Source organism: Rana temporaria, chromosome 2 (assembly GCF_905171775.1).
Source record: "Rana temporaria chromosome 2, aRanTem1.1, whole genome shotgun sequence".
Classification (NCBI taxonomy): domain Eukaryota; kingdom Metazoa; phylum Chordata; class Amphibia; order Anura; family Ranidae; genus Rana; species Rana temporaria.
This window is the reverse complement of record NC_053490.1, coordinates 452,010,622-452,026,752: the sequence shown is the minus strand read 5'-3', so window position 1 is coordinate 452,026,752 and position 16,131 is coordinate 452,010,622. Positions and strand designations below refer to the sequence as shown.

At 41.2% G+C, this 16,131-nt stretch overlaps 1 protein-coding gene across 2 annotated transcripts in view; it reads left to right on the top strand.

Moving 5' to 3' along the window:
* The first annotated feature begins 3,384 nt into the window (after positions 1–3,384).
* Positions 3,385–16,131, top strand: part of RSKR (ribosomal protein S6 kinase related) — a 49,444-nt gene continuing 36,697 nt past the window's right edge. The window contains exons 1-5 of one of the 2 annotated variants that reach the window (XM_040338512.1): positions 3,385–3,619; positions 4,096–4,344; positions 9,447–9,530; positions 11,959–12,027; positions 15,266–15,335. In XM_040338512.1, coding sequence (XP_040194446.1) covers positions 3,593–3,619; positions 4,096–4,344; positions 9,447–9,530; positions 11,959–12,027; positions 15,266–15,335 — 499 coding nt within the window. In that variant the 5' untranslated portion in view covers positions 3,385–3,592. The remainder of the gene's footprint in view (positions 3,620–4,095; positions 4,345–9,446; positions 9,531–11,958; positions 12,028–15,265; positions 15,336–16,131) is intronic. The other variant, XM_040338511.1, reaches the window with a different exon arrangement.

Genomic DNA, 16,131 nt, shown 5'->3' with positions numbered 1-16,131 from the left:
CCAAAGTTCTCAGCACCAGGCCCATGATGCTCTTAATCCGGCCATGTTCCTATGGCCTACCAGTACTTCCAGGGATGACATTTAAATGCGTGAAGGATGCAGATCATCTTGCTGCGTTGATATAATTTCACTTTTTTTGTGAGATGTCCTCCAGCTGATTTATTTATTGATTGACTTGCACAAACAATTTTTTTTTGTCTCTTATTTGGATTATAATACAGTATATCAATTGCATATGAAAAGTCCAAAGAGTGTTTGATCTATATGATATACATCTTAGTGATTGTGTTTATTTTCTAATTGCACTGGTGCAATATGTAGTACTTACAGATCTCCCAAAAAGGCAATGATTGGCGAAACATGTTGAATAGATATGTGCATTCCCGTTCGTACGAATGTTATTTTCGTACGAAAATTTTCATTTTCGTACCCGCAGAATAATGTGTACATACGAAAAAATTTAAGCACCAAAATACGAAAACGACGAGATTACGAATGAGTCGCATAACGAACAACCGCAAATACGAACGAACGATCCGACGAAAATACGACAAAACGAAAACGGCAAAAGAACGAATATGACATCTATAACAAAAGACTTGCATTCTGTATTTTGTTTGAATCCTTGTTCTGTTCGTATTTAGATTTTCACTCGTATGTTCATATGACATCTATAACAAAATATTTTCATTCTGTATTTTGTTTGAATCCTTTTTCTGTTTGTATGTTCATATGACATCTTATAACAAAAGATTTGTATTCTGTATTCTTAATTCCTTTTTTCTGTTCGTAATTTGGTTTCAAAATACAGAATGCAAATCTTTTGTTATAAGATGTCATTTTCGTTTTTTTGAATGGACAGTGAGTGTAGTTAGTTAGTGAAGCAGCTTCTCTTTTGTGCTGAGTACAGTAGTACAGTAAAGCCAAATAAACTTTTCTGTGGATTTTCGTCTGAAGGGAGAGATCAGTTGGCCAGACTTTTGAACCTGCAACCCAAAAATGGTTTTCTGATGGAGTTTAAAAACGAACGAACGTTCGGTAAAATGATCGTTTTTATGTTTGTTGTTAAAAAAGTCTGACCAAGTGTATGGGGCTTAACAATAGTTAATATGGATGAGCCGCGTGTTGAAAGTGCCGCGAATCCCGCGATATATTTACGAAAGTATTTTCTAACAAGTAACGAACATGAATTAAACAGAATAACGAACCATCCCGCATGTACGAAAATAAAACGGTAACCAAAATACGAAACGATCGGAATATGAAAAAATCGCGTCGTACGAAAAACGAACGGCAACGAACAGTAAAACGGGCGTCTTACGAAAAACGAACGGGAACGAACCTACGGAACGATACGAAACGGAACAAAAAAAACGAAAAATGTTTCTGTGCACATGTCTAATGTTGAAGTAACTACATGCACAGACCACATGGATGTTATCTTGATGTTTTTTTTTTTTTTTTTACCTTTAAAAATGTATTTTTTATTGTAAAGTCCATTAAAATATTGTATTTTTATCTAAAAAAAATGTGTTGTGTTTTGGCACCTTACAAATCCCTGAGCATTGTTTTCTTTATGTATCTGTTTCAAAACTCTGATGTATTGTATTGTGCTGCCAGTAGTTGAGTGTGGAAACTATTCCTGAGGATAAGATAGCTTCATTGACCATTAACCTTTGTTCAACATTATTGCATACTTTCCTACCATTCTATCTATATTGTCAATCCCCCTTCATACATCAGTAACCATCACAATAAAGTTGCTTGACGCTATTTGTCTAATTATTTGGCTGATACCATTACAGAACAGTGGCTTGTTGTAGCAGTTGATATATTTAAAATATCACCTTTAGTGAACACAATCTTTAGGTTGCCATTGGCGATTTTTTAAAATGCCAATTGCAGGACTGCCATGTCCTTCCAGAGTTTTTAATACTTTGAATCAAGGACTCCCGAACCGGCAAGCAGATTTAGAGTTCCAGTTTCACTGCATGAATGCTTGTTCTAGGTCAGTGATTCAAAAAGTACTGAAGCTGCATACTACCTGCAGAAAACTAGCAAGGTTAACCAATGGCAACATAGGGATTTTCCTCAATATATATATACCAATGGCAGCATAGGGGTTTTCCTCAATATATATATACCAATGGCAGCATAGGGGTTTTCCTCAAAAAAAAAATATATATATATATATATATATATATATATATATATATATATACATATATACCAATGGCAGCATAGGGGTTTTCCTCAATATTTATACCAATGGAAGCATAGGGGTTTTTCTCAATATATATATACCAATGGCAGCATAGGGGTTTTCCTCAATATTTATACCAATGGAAGCATAGGGATTTTTCTCACCATATATATCAATGGCAGAATAGGGGTTTTCCTCACGACATTTCAAGGGGAAATATACAGAAATAATGGGAATTACAGTAAAACCTTGGTTTGAGAGCATTTTGCAAGACAAGCAAAATGTTTTAATAAATGTTGCCTTGATATACAAGCGATGTCTTGATATAAGAGTAGTGTCATGTCACAACTGAGTATAAAACAGAAGAGAGGAGCCTCTAAGTGTAGCAATATGGTTACATTTAATGAAGGTACAACATTTAGCATCTTATTGCTACACTAAGGCCTCGTACACACGATAGGATAGCCAGAGGACAACGGTCTGAAGGACCGTTTTCATCAGTCCAAACCGATCGTGTGTAGGCCCCATAGGTTATTTAACCTTCGGTCAAAAAAATGAGAACTTGCTTTAAAATTTTACCGATGGACTGGTAGCCGATAGGTCAAAAACGATCGTTAGTATGCAAAAGCATCGGTTAAAAACCCGCGCATGCTCAGAATCAACTCGACGCATGCTTGGAAGCATTAAACGTCGTTTTTTTAAGCACGTCGTTGTGTTTTACGTCACCGCGATCTGACACGATAGTTTTTTTAACTGATGGTGTGTAAGCACGACGGACCATCAGTCAGCTTCATCGGTTAAACGATGACAACGGTCCTTCGGACTGTTCTCATCGTATGGACTGATCGTGTGTATGAGGCTTTAGAGGTGTCTCTCTTCTCTTTTATACCCTGTAAAAAAAATGCTTTGCTATACAAGCACTTTGGATTACAAGCATGTTTCTGGAATGAATTATGCTCGCAAACCAAGGTTTTACTGTGATAAAAAAAAGAAAATAATAGGAACAAAAGTTGTGCCACGGATGTAGTTTAATAAGTAATGTTTCAGTTGCTTTTATTTTGCCAAGAGGGCACTGTGGTGGACAGACCATCACCATATATGATATGTATAAGAAATACACTCATGAATAATGACCACCACCATGTATGATATGTATAAGAATTACACTCATGAATAATGACCACCACCATGTATGATATGTATAAGAAATACACTCATGAATAATGCAGCACTGGATGCATAAGCAAAGGCCAGTACTTAGCAGCAGATTAAAATTGTTTGTCCAGCTAAAGCGGATTACCAGTACATGTGACTCCTCTCAGAGATCAGAAAGTGTTTGGCTTGAAAGCACAAAATCTGATCTGCGTGTACACTAACTGAAGACATGAAATGGGAGCCACCAGCAGTGACACCAAGGTAGGGGTAATAGATGTAGGGGGGAACAAACATCATATAAAATAGACATTATTTATACTTAATAGATTCATAACTTTAAAATTGAATTTAAAATTGTGTCTCCGGGTAGCTGTATGGACAAAGCCATTACGTGCTCATCATTTTTATAAATGGTGTATATTTTTCTCACAATTAAGTTGATGGAGAAGTGGATACTGTTTATCAAGGTTGATTACATTTAAGGTGTCACCCTTTCATTAAAGCAAATATGATACTGGAATGTAGGACAGTGTAATAAACTTTTTAAAGTGTATATATTATCTACTTTGTCTCATACTCCTCTACAGTGTATTAAAGTATCTATTTTGGTTTCAAAATATTTCATAATTTTCCTGGGGGTGTTTGAATTGATTTACTGAATTGTGTATCTAAGTATTTTGAAGACTTTTTATTTGGATAATCCTTCTTTTTTAAAGTTTAGTTTCTTCTTCTTTTAGGGCTGCACTTCTGTGTCGCCCAACCTTTGGGTTCCTTCTTGGAAAGGGCTGTTGAGTGGGGACAGCTTGGCAACACCAGGTTTTGGTCAGCTGTGGGCGACTGGCCGAACAATAAAGGACAGGTTTAAGACATCACATCAGACTAGCCTTCCAGAAACAAAAGTCACAGAGCGACCTCTCCCACATTGCGTATCCTTATTCTTGCCTGAATTTCCAGTGTGGTCTCCAGCTGTGCAGCCAGAGTTAAAGGTCTTGTAGTAAAAGTGCAATGATGCAATGTGATGTGCTACGAAGAATACGAGCTATCGTATAGATAGTATGTGGTAGAGCTGTGCTCAAAAGCTTGCATACCCTGGCAGAAATCGTAAAATGTTGGCATTAATATTAAATATATGACTGACTTCTCTCTAGGAATACTACCTCTTTTTTACATATCTGAAATGCGATTTAATAGCGTCTAATTTGCCAATTATATGATGTGGTTTTTCATATGATATGGGAGGTTGAAATCCCAATAGGCTTTGGCACTTTGTGAAGTTTAACAGATTGTCATATAGCTACTTATAGAAAAAAGCAACGCTGATATGTATTTCTTTTATTCTTGAAGAAAATTAATAAAAACTATTGAAACATAAATATATGACTGATCATTCCAGAAAATTGTATTTAAGGATAGTGATCATACATAGCCATTTATTATCACACAATTGTGTGGCTTCTTTTTAATTTATAATGATAACAGAAATTACAGAGATGGCCCTGATCAAAAGTTTATGTACACTGGAATGTTTGGCCTTGGCAATTAAAGTTTAATTTCCCTCATCTTTGGCTTTTTAAATTGCAATTGGTGTGTGTGTATAAATTGTCAATGAGTTTGCTAGCTTGCACGTGAATGCACTGAGCAGACTAGATACTGAGCCACGAGAGCAGAATTTACGTTGTGATTTTATTTATGCACCTGAGTCACCTTGAATGAATGAATGACTTGTATAGCGCAACTCATGCGAACTGAATCGCCTCTGGGCGCTTTTTCCAGCCAGAGTCTGCTTGGCTGGTGCGGTCATTTTACCCCGTAGGATCATGACACGCTTGGGACACACAGTCATACACACAGATATACATATATATACTGGGCCAATTTGGACAAGATCCAATTTACCTACCAGCATGTCTTTGGAGTGTGGGAGGAAACTGGAGTACCCGGAGGAAACCCACGCATGCACAGGGAGAACATGCAAACTCCAGGCAGATGGTGTTGTGGTCGGGATTCGAACCAGCGACCCTTTTTGCTGCTAGGCGAAAGTGCTACTCACTGCACCACTGTGCTGCCCTTATCTGCACTGTTTGCACTGTGCTCCTTAAAAACAACCACACCAAACAATTCCTCTGGTACTTGTGGCTGCAATATTTCTTGGTCTAACTGACCTTGGCTTGGTATCAAGAGATCAGATCAAGAGAACAGTACTTACAGGCAAATTTAAGGCTTTTGATATATTTTTATATTCTTTTCCATCTTTGTAAAGTTTCATTATCTTGTTTACACAGGCCTTTTGGCTATTCTTTTCTGCACCTCATGGCTCAGTGTCTAGTCTGTTCAGTGCATTTTTGTAAAAGCTAACAAACTCATTGACAATTTATACACAGACACTAAGGCCCCGTACACACGAGGGGACATGTCCGATGAAAACGGTCCGCGGACCGTTTTCATCGGACGTGTCCGCTCGGAGATTTCGGTCTGATGGCTGTACACACCATCAAACCGAAATCCCCGCGGACAGAGAACACGGTGACGTAGACGACACCGACGTTCTCTATCGCGCGAGTTCAATACTTTCACCCATGCGTCGAATCAATTAGACGCATGTGCGGGATTTCGGTCCGCTGGTTAGACGTACTAACCAGCGGACATGTCCGACGGACAGCTCTCCAGCGGACAAGTTTCTTAGCATGCTAAGAGACTTTTGTCCGCTGGATATCTGTCCGCTAGCCTGTACACACGATCGGATCTGTCCTGTGAAACTGGTCCGCGGACCAGTTTCAGCGGACATGTCCAGTCGTGTGTACGAGGCCCAATTCCCAAGGCCAAACACTCCAGGGTATGCAAACTTTTGATCAGAGCCATTTGGGTGATTTTTTGTTATCATCATGATTAAGGTCCCGTACAGACGAGCGGACAGTCCGATGAAAACGGTCCGCCAGACCGTTTTCATCGGACATGTCCGCTCGGAGATTTCGGTCTGATGGTTGTACACACCACCAAACCGAAATCCGCGCGGACAGACAGCGCAGTGACGTCAATGCTTCCACGCATACGTCGAATCACTTCGACGCATGCGAGGGATGGCGGCCCAGCGGACATGTCCGGTAAGTCGTACAGACGACCGAACATGTCCGACGGACAGGCTTCCAGCGGACATGTTTCTTAGCATGCACGGATCCACGGACCAGTTTCAGCAGACATGTTCGGTCGTGTGTACGAGGCCTTAAAAGGAGCCAAACAACTGTGTGCTTAAAAAAATTGCTTCATATGATCACTATCCTCAAATAAAAGAGAGTTTTTTGGCATGATCAGTCATATTTTCAATATTAGTGGCAAAATTTCACAATTTCTGCGAGGGTATGCAAATTTTTGAGCACAGCTGTATATAATGCTCAGCATGAAAACAATCTATATAATGCCAATGTGTGTTCTCCAACTTGAATTGTAAAAAGTCTGTTGCCTATTGCTTCTCTTCAGTTACAACATTCACCTACAAAGCTACAAGTACAGTGTATATAAAAGTATGCTTTTAAGTGTTTTCAGTACTGCAGAATGATAACAGTAAAGTAAAAATTTCGAAAAAACACCAATTTATGTAATATTATGTTTACTATTATAAATCAAGTTGCTATTAATCCCCTGGCCCATATCTATTAGATCCCTTCATAGGATATGTCTGATTTATTTAAAACAAAACTTGGATTTCAGGAGTGGTGGAATAGCTACCTACATTTTTTCAGGGGTATTATTTTTTCCAAGTATTTTTATTGACAAGGGTACAAAATTTTCAGGAGTCATTTTAATAATCCTCTTCACCAGTAAACAATGGGGTTGATTTACTGAACTTAAAGGAGTTGTAAGGGTAAAAAAATGTTTCCCTAAATAGCTTCCTTTACCTTAGTGCACTCTCCTTCACTTACCTCATCCTTCCATTTTGCTTTTAAATGTCCTTATTTCTTCTGAGAAATCCTCACTTCCTGTTCTTCTGTCTGTAACTCCACACAGTAATGCAAGGCTTTCTCCCTGGTGTGGAGAAAGCCTCTTGAGGGGGGAGGGGGCCAGCAGGAGGGTCATGACACTCTCTACTTTGCAGATAGAGAAAGGAGCTGTGTGTTAGTGGGCGTCCTGACCCTCCTGCTCGCCCCCTCCCCCCTCAAGAGGCTTTCTCCACACCAGGTAGAGAGCCTCGCATTACTGTGTGTAGTTACAGACAGAAGAACACGAAGTGAGGATTTCTCAGAAGAAATAAGGATATTTAAAAGCAAAATAGAAGGATGCGGTAAGTGAAGAAAGGACTGCACTAAGGTAAAGGAAGCTATTTAGGGAACATTTATTTTTCCTTTACAACCCCTTTAAATAGGTTGCCCACTTTGCAAAGAATCTTTCACTGTGTTAGGCCCCTTCCGAGAAAGGGTTTAAACCGCCCGCAAAGCACCGGCGGTTCAGCGGCGCTGCCCATTGATCTTGATATTCACGCTCCTACAGTGCCTCAAAGATGCTGCTAGCAGGACTGTTTTTACTGTCCTGCTAGCGCACCGCTCCAGTGTGAAAGCCCTTTGGCTTTCACACTGGAATTTTTGGAACCGCTCTTTCAGGGCACTTTGCAGGCGCTATTTTTAGCGTTATAGCGCCTGCAAAGCACCTCAGTGTGAAAAGGATCTAAGGGAATATTTTTTTTCAAAGAATACCAATCATGTACAGTGAAAAGTAAAAAAAAAAAAAAAAGTATTTTAGCTGACACATGATTGGATGGTAGAAGTCAGCAGAGCTGCACCTCATTCAGTAAACTAATGGAAATTAATTGCAAAGTAAAAATGTCCTTGTAGAGTGTATAGTCTTTTAAATGCAGTTAATTAACCCAAATGTATAGCATAATATTAAAACTGACATTTAGCTTAATTATCTTATTTTCTGTACAGCTTTAGTCGCAACACTTACCTGTAAAGAAGTAGCATGCATTATGCAGGCTGTTGGATTATGTAAAAATCTTCACTGCAGGGATGCCCCGCGCTCTTCCCATCTCTGAACTTCCAGCATTGCGATGGTTTGAAGCATGGGTCTTCAAACTACGGCCCTCCAGGTGTTCAGGAACTATAATTCCCATCATGCCTAGTCATGTCTGTGAATGTCAGAGTTTTACAATGCCTCATGGGATTTGTAGTTCCGCAACAGCTGGAGGGTCGTAGTTTGAGGATCCCTGGTTTAAAGCCTTGGGCTCTGACCTGAGTAGCTGTGAATAAGTTGCACCAGGGAACCTCCGCTTCCTCCATTGAGACATATTATTTTATTGTGTACACTGCCTGTACATGATTTCTAAATGGGGGAAAGACTAATGATCCACAGGATCCTTTACTACATTCAGAGATAGGTAGTGAAAGAAATCAAATAACTTTTTCAATGGAGGGAAAGGAAGAAGGGGGTGGGTCCTGGCACAACTGGTAAGTAATATGACTAAAACTGTGCAGAAAAAAAGAAATAGCTAAACTTCGGCTTTGAGGGAGGTCTGGCCACACATGCATCAAGTGGAATTTGTCAGTGGTACTCAGTACCACCCAGGGCCGCCATCAGGGGGCTACAGGCAGTACACCTGTAAGGATTTTTTCTTTGTTCGTCAGCACCCAAAAGCCACCTGTAAGGGGCCCGGATGGCATCCCCCATTTTTTTTTGTTCGTCAGCACCCAAAGCCCCCCCCCCCCGACCTGTAAGGGGCCCGGATGGCATCCCCCGTTTTTTTTGTCAGCACCCAACAAAGCCCCTTCGCTTCTCAATTCGCGGTGGCACCCCCCCTGCTCCTCAACTTGCGGCACCCCCCCCCCCCCTGGTTCTCTGCTCCAGGGGGCCCATGCCTGAAGCTGTGTAAGGGGCCCCAAAATTCCTGATGGCGGCCCTGGTACCAACCACATAGATATTTTCCAGTGTGTTAGCAAATTTCTGTAACACCAAAATCCCACATAGCAGACTTTGGAGAAATGGTTGTGGTGAAACTGAGTTGACAAGCAATGCAAAAACAGATATCTCAGCAATCTCAAAGAGGGATTCATCTAATGTTGGCCTAACATTATAAATTTATGTGTGAATGTATCCTCCATAGATTCTAGGATGTGTTGCTAAAGGATCCATTGGTCCAGTACTGAAGGTCTTAAACTGCGCAGAACAGAAGATCTTTGCTTTAAAGGTTAGAAGATTCATAATTTCCTCTAACTTGCCAGAGTCGGCCCTGAAAAAAAGTACATAATCAGGGGAAATCATTAAAGTCATAGTGGCTCTTTTTTGTGGTAGTTTCATTTAGAACCGGGGGAATCAATGGTGGGGAAGGATCTGGGTGTTTTGGTAGATCAATAGCATGCAGTGCCAAGCTGCAGTTTCCAAAGTAAGCAAAAAAAAAATCTATTCTTGTATTAAGAGAGGTATGAACTGCAGAGAGAGAGAGAGAGAGAGAGAGAGAGAGAGAGAGAGAGAGAGAGAGAGAGGCATCATTTTGCCCTTGTACAAATCATTAATAGCTCATTTGGAATATGCAGTTCAGTTTTGGGCACCAGTTCACAAAAAGGATATCAGGGAATTGGAAAAAGTGCAGAGAAGGGCAACCAAACTGATAAGAGGCATGGAGAGGGGCTCAGCTATGAGGAAAGATTAGCTGAACTGAATTTATTCTCTCTTGAGAAGAGGAGATTAAGGGGTCATATGATCACTGTGTATAAATACATAAGTGGTCTATATAGTGAACTTGGTTTAGAATTATTCACTTTAAAGGTTATGTTGTGCAGGTAAAAAAATGTTCATTTATTATTTTTATTTTTTTTTAAAAATGTAAAGCATTGCACCAGCAATTAGTAGATCGCTGGTGCCATTCAGCTCTCCAGCAGATTTGCCAGTGTATCTGTGTGCCCGAACATCCCATACGGGCAAGCAGATACAATCTGGCAGGAAGTCGTTTTCCATTCACAGGACACTGTGAATGAGTGATACGGCCGGGTGGGTTAGCTGTTGGATCAGGGAGGTTCACGGACCAGTTCGTTCGAAACATGTTACACCCATATTCAGACAAAAAGGTCAACTTATCCTTTAAGGTCATCACAGAGGAAAAAGAGGCACTCTTTACATCTGGAGGAAAAGAGATTTAATCTCCAAAAACGGAAAGTCTTTTTTACAGTTATGCCTTGTACACACAATCAGGCTTTTGCCCAGCCAAATCACATTGGAATTCCGACCGAGTAAAATAGAACATGTTCTATATTTAAACTCCTATGGAATTCATCGGAATATCCAATGAAAAAACTCTGATGGGGCTACACACGATCGGAATATCCGATGGAAAAAGTCTGTCTGACTTTTTCGATCGGAAATTCCAATCTTGTGTACAAGGCATGATGCCGCGTACACACGGTCATTTTTCGGCATGAAATAAAATTACATTTTTAAAAACGTCATTTAAAATGATCGTGTGTGGGCTTCACATCGTTTTCCGTCTTCTGAAAGACGCCAAAAAATTCGAACATGCTTCAATTTTTTATGTCATTTTTGAAAATGTCGTTTTTTGTGTTGTAAAAAATGATCATGTGTGGGCTAAAACGACGTTTTAAACCTGCGCATGCCCAGAAGCAAGTTATGAGACGGGAGCGCTCATTCAGGTAAAACTACCATTCATAATGGAGTAAGCACATTCATCACGCTGTAACAAGTAACCAGCTAAAAGCAGCCCAAAGGCGAATAGAACTTCCCCTTTAGAGTGCCGTCGTACGTGTTGTACGTCACCGCGCTTTGTTCATCATTTTTCAAAAACGATGGTGTGTGGGCAACATCGTTTTTTATGATGACTTTGGAAAAACTTTGTTTTTTTTCATGATGAAAAATGTCATTTTCTTTCATGACAAAAAGTGATCGTGTGTACAGGGCATAAGAGTTTGAAAATGTGGAATAGACTCCCTCATGAGCTGTTTCTGGCCAGCTCAGTAGAAAAAGCCTGAATTCTTTCCTAAATGCATATAATTTAACTGGATACTAGTATTTATATCCAAATGTCTTTTTGGGGATCAAGAAAGAATTTTTTCCCCACTGGAGGAAATTAAATCATGCTTTATTAGGGGTTTTTTTTTTTGCCTTCCTCTGGATCAACTTTGGGTATTGAATAGTGAATATGGAGGTTTTTCAGTTTGTGTGTATGTGTTCATTTTTTCTCTCTGTTGGTTGAACTGGATAAACTTGTATTTTTTCAACCAGATTAACCAGATGTAACTACCTGTACCTAATACAGGCAAGCATTTTTGCCAGTTTTGGTAACATTACCAACAGGGGCCACAAATTCAGGTAGTTCTCACCATATCTCACAGATATACTCCACTCAAAACACTGGCATACCTCTGTACACCAACTCACAACTGGTCTTAATTACTGCCAGTTCCCTAATCTGAAAACTGGCAGTAACTGGCAGTAATTCTTTAAGAATCATAGTCACAGTTTGTTAAAATATTACTGCCAGTTTGCAGATTAGGCAACTGACAGTAATTAGGGCCAATTGTGAGCTGTGTAATCATGTATTTGGACACCTGATTTTACCAATATGCCACTTTACATTTACCTACATTTATATATTTGCTCCATAGGTACTACCCAAAGGAGAAGTTCTGAGGCGTAACACACTAAAACAATGTAAGGAAGAAGTCAGCATTCAGGTATGGCTGATATTTTGGAGAAAGTCTTCAACCCCTTTATAGGCTAAGTACAGCCAAAAGAAAAAAAATCAGCACAAGGGAAATTACAAATTACAGTCAGTGGAATGTGTCCCTCGTGCTGATTCTTCTTCTTCTTTTTTTTTTTAAATCCTCTTCCATCTGTGCCCCCCCCCCCCCCCCCCCACATTTTTACTATTTGTCCTGTGACCATTGCCACTGAAATAGAAACTGATGTTAAATCCAACATACAAGACTTGTCAAACTCAAAAACATTTTGAGCAAACAAGTTTTGTCTGTACATCACTTTGGGGCCATTGCCCAGGAAGTGACCTGTCTGTCTGAAAACGGGAATTTCCACTTGTTTGCCTCTTGCCCACTTGTTTGCCTCTTGCAACGTCAACAACTGGCACTTTGTTTGGGGGGGCGCGGGTACCTGATTTTGACAGGTACCCGCTACCCACTTCTGCCTGGATACCCTAGGCCAGGGGTGTCAAACTCAATTTCATCGTGGGCAGCATCAGCATTATGATTGCCCTCAAAAGGGCCGGTTGTATCTGCAAGATTAGATGTCCAGCGCATCCCCTTCCCCTACATTAGATGTCAAGAGCCACCTTACCATCAGAAGTTGAGTCCCCCACTCTCCCTTATATATCACAGTGCACCCCCTTTTCCTTATGCTTCTGCTGGGAAGAAGCTGGATGCATTGCTTGAAAGCAGAAAGTAAGGGTCTGGAGGAGGACCAGAGGAGGGCTGGAGATCTCCTGCAGCTGCAGGAGAGGTGCGAGGGCCACATGAAATGGCCTGCAGGAAGTACACCCCCCTCTTTGCCCGTAGCCTTCTGAGACATATCGCAGCTGGTCGCAGAAGACTTCAGGACCATTCACAAAGAGCAGTGCGGCATGCGCAGTGAGAAGCCGTTTTCCCCAAATTAAGATGTTGGTGCCTGGACCTGAAGCCCAATGAAGAATCGTCTCGGGTGAAGACATCGCTGGCTCCCTGAACAGGTGTGTGTCCTTATATTAAATGTCAGCAGCTACAGTGTTTGTAGCTGCTGACTTTTCATTTAGGGGGGGGGGGGACGGACGGACGGACAGACTGTAGCTTCTCTTTAAGACTTTAAGGGTTTTCTCAGCTAAGCACACTCTCCTGCTTGCATGCCTGAGCTAAGACAGATGGATTCTAGGAAGTAAATGCTACAATTTATTATTTGGCCTTAAAGAGGTAGTAAACTCTGATGGGTTTTACTTCCTCTTTATTTCCCTGCAAAGGTACTGTAAAGCATAATGGGCTACTATTAGTAGCCGATTATGTGTCACCTACCTACAAACGAAGCCTGCAATGTCACCGCTTACCCCACTAGCAGCGAGCATCTACCTTCACCCCTCTTCCTTCCATGGCCACGAACTCTGGTTCTGTGACTGGCCGGAGTTGTGTGACCCGTCACTGCATGACCCCTTTCGAAACGACACGGTCTGGCCTTTCTAAAGTACGCATGCACCTTAGACATCGGCAAGGTGCATGTGCCAGAATGTGGGCTAGATCCGACTGACGTACGTCTTAGTACGCTGTCAGATCTTAGGTGCTTATTTACGCTGGCCGCTAGGTGGCGCTTCCGTTGATTTCCGCGTAGAGTATGCAAATTTGCTAGATATGCCGATTCTCAAACGTACGTCCGCCCGGCGCATTTTTTTACGTCGTTTACGTAAGGCTTTTTTCGGCGTAACGTTACCCCTGCTCTATGAGGCGTACGCAATGTTAAGTATGGACGGTGGGCCAGCGTCAATTTTTTTCAGCGAATAGGGCATTGCGTAAATTACGTTCACGTCGTCTAGGCATTGAGCGGGCGTAATTTTTTTAGAAAATTTGACGTGATACCGAGCATGCGCGCGCATGCGCCGTACGAAAAAAGCGTCATTTACGTGGGGTCATGCTTAGTTTACATAAAACACGCCCCCCTGTTCCTCATTTGATTTAGGCGCGCTTACGCCGGCACATTTACGCTACGTCGCCGTAACTTTAGACGCAAGTGCTTTGTGAATACCGCACTTGCCTCTCAAAGTTGCGGTGGCATAGCGTAACTACGATACGCTACGCCTGCTTAAAATTACACCTATCTACGTGAATCTGGCCCTTGGAATTTAATCACTTATGGACTTGGCTTGTCATTACCTATTTAAATTTTTTTGATGAATGTTTTGAACATTTGTTTACATTTATTTAAGAAGTTTTTATTCCTCACATATATTTATTACCATTTAGCATATGTGTGTTATACTTTTTCACAGATTTATTTACACATTTATTTAGGATTGTTCATCTATTGAACACAGCGCTACTTTTTTGTTCACTCAGAATTATTATACATTGTATAACCATGCTAAGAACTTGTATAAAAGTTTTACTAATAAACCTGCTCAATATAAGTACGGAATATATCAGTGCAGCATATACTATCTGTACGTGATTCCTTCCTTCCCAAAAAAGGGCATCTCAACTTAGGCCCTGCCTACATGCACTTTAAAAGTATTGTTATGGGACCCATATGATTTTAATATTCCTAACCATAGTGTACCACTCTGCATAAGTACTCCTAGAATTAAACTGCTACCAGGGTGGTGCCACAATTAAAGGGGTTGTAAAGGTTCATGCCCATACTTACCTGCTCTGTGCAAGGATTTTGCACAGAGCAGCTCTGATCCTCCTCTTCTGGGGTGCACTGTCGGTGCTCCTGGCTCCTCCCCTTCTTTGGGTGCCCCACGGAAAGCCCCTTTCCATGGGGGCACCCGTGCGGGCTCGCTCCCAAAGCTGACTCTTTCCTGAACTCGGCCGTGCTCCCGTGTCACTGGATTTGATTGACAGCAGCAGGACTCAATGGCTCCTGCTGCTATCAATCTGTCCAATGAAGACAGACAGCGGCTAGAGCCGCTGGGCCCATGCACATCTCTGGATCGGATGGACTCAGTTGGAAAAAAGGGGGCTCTGGGGGGCAGCTGCAGCAAAGAATGCGTTAAGGTGAAAAACCTTGAGACTTTACAATCACTTTAGGCCTTTTTTTGCGCACTGACCAGTTTTAGGTGTACTAATTTATGTACATTGCTATTTATATCCTTTAAAATCTGCCACCATCCCAATACACATGACCTGGTGTTACTTAAAACCGAAAACAGCTTACATTGAAACTATATTGGTCATACAAGTTACTGATATGTATATGACAATTGCCTATCTTTTCTAACAGCGACAATTGAAACATCCATTTATTCAATGCCTGGGAGAGAGCTGGCAAGGACAACGTCACCTATTTATCAGTAAGTCGTCCTAACTCACACTACCACATACTGATACACAAATCAAACAGCAAATAATAGAAACTGCCCACAAATATATAAAATATGTTATGGAATTGTGTATTTAAAAAAAAAAAAGGTGCTGCCATACCCACAGGTCCAATAATAGTTCTATTTACAACACTTCAATCTGCTGGAGGAAAAGGTAAAAAGCTAATCGGTTGCAGAGAAAAGGTTTGGATAAAAGTGTTTAAACTTTTGTAATTCATCAGATATCATTAAAGCCTAATTGTAACAATTTAAATTGGCTAAATACATTCTAGTTGATTCCAAACTGTCTTAGGCCCCGTACACACGGCCGAGGAACTCGACGTGCCAAACACGTCGAGTTCCTCGGTGAGTTCAGGGATGAAGCCGCCGAGGAGCTCGGCGGGCCGCCTTCTCCCATAGAACAACGTGAAAATAGAGAACATGTTCTCTATTTTCTCGACGAGTTCCTCGGCGGCTCCATCGGGCCAAAAGTGTAGAGACGACAGAGTTTCTCGGCAGAATCCGGGTTTGACCGAGTTTCTCGGTGAATTCTGCCGAGAAACTCTGTCGTGTGTACGAGGCCTGACAGTTTGTATTCTTTCTAAAGCAGACACAGCCTGAGTAGATAAGCCTGAACTCTACCAGCAGGCTGCAGAGTCAAATCCTTGCTCTCAGTGGGGGCGCAGTGGTCTTTTTGCAGAAGTTAGATGCAACCCCAGACCTATAGCTTAGCAATCAGCAAAGCTCATGTTCTCTGCTGACTAAAGAGTTTTAGGTCTGACGCACA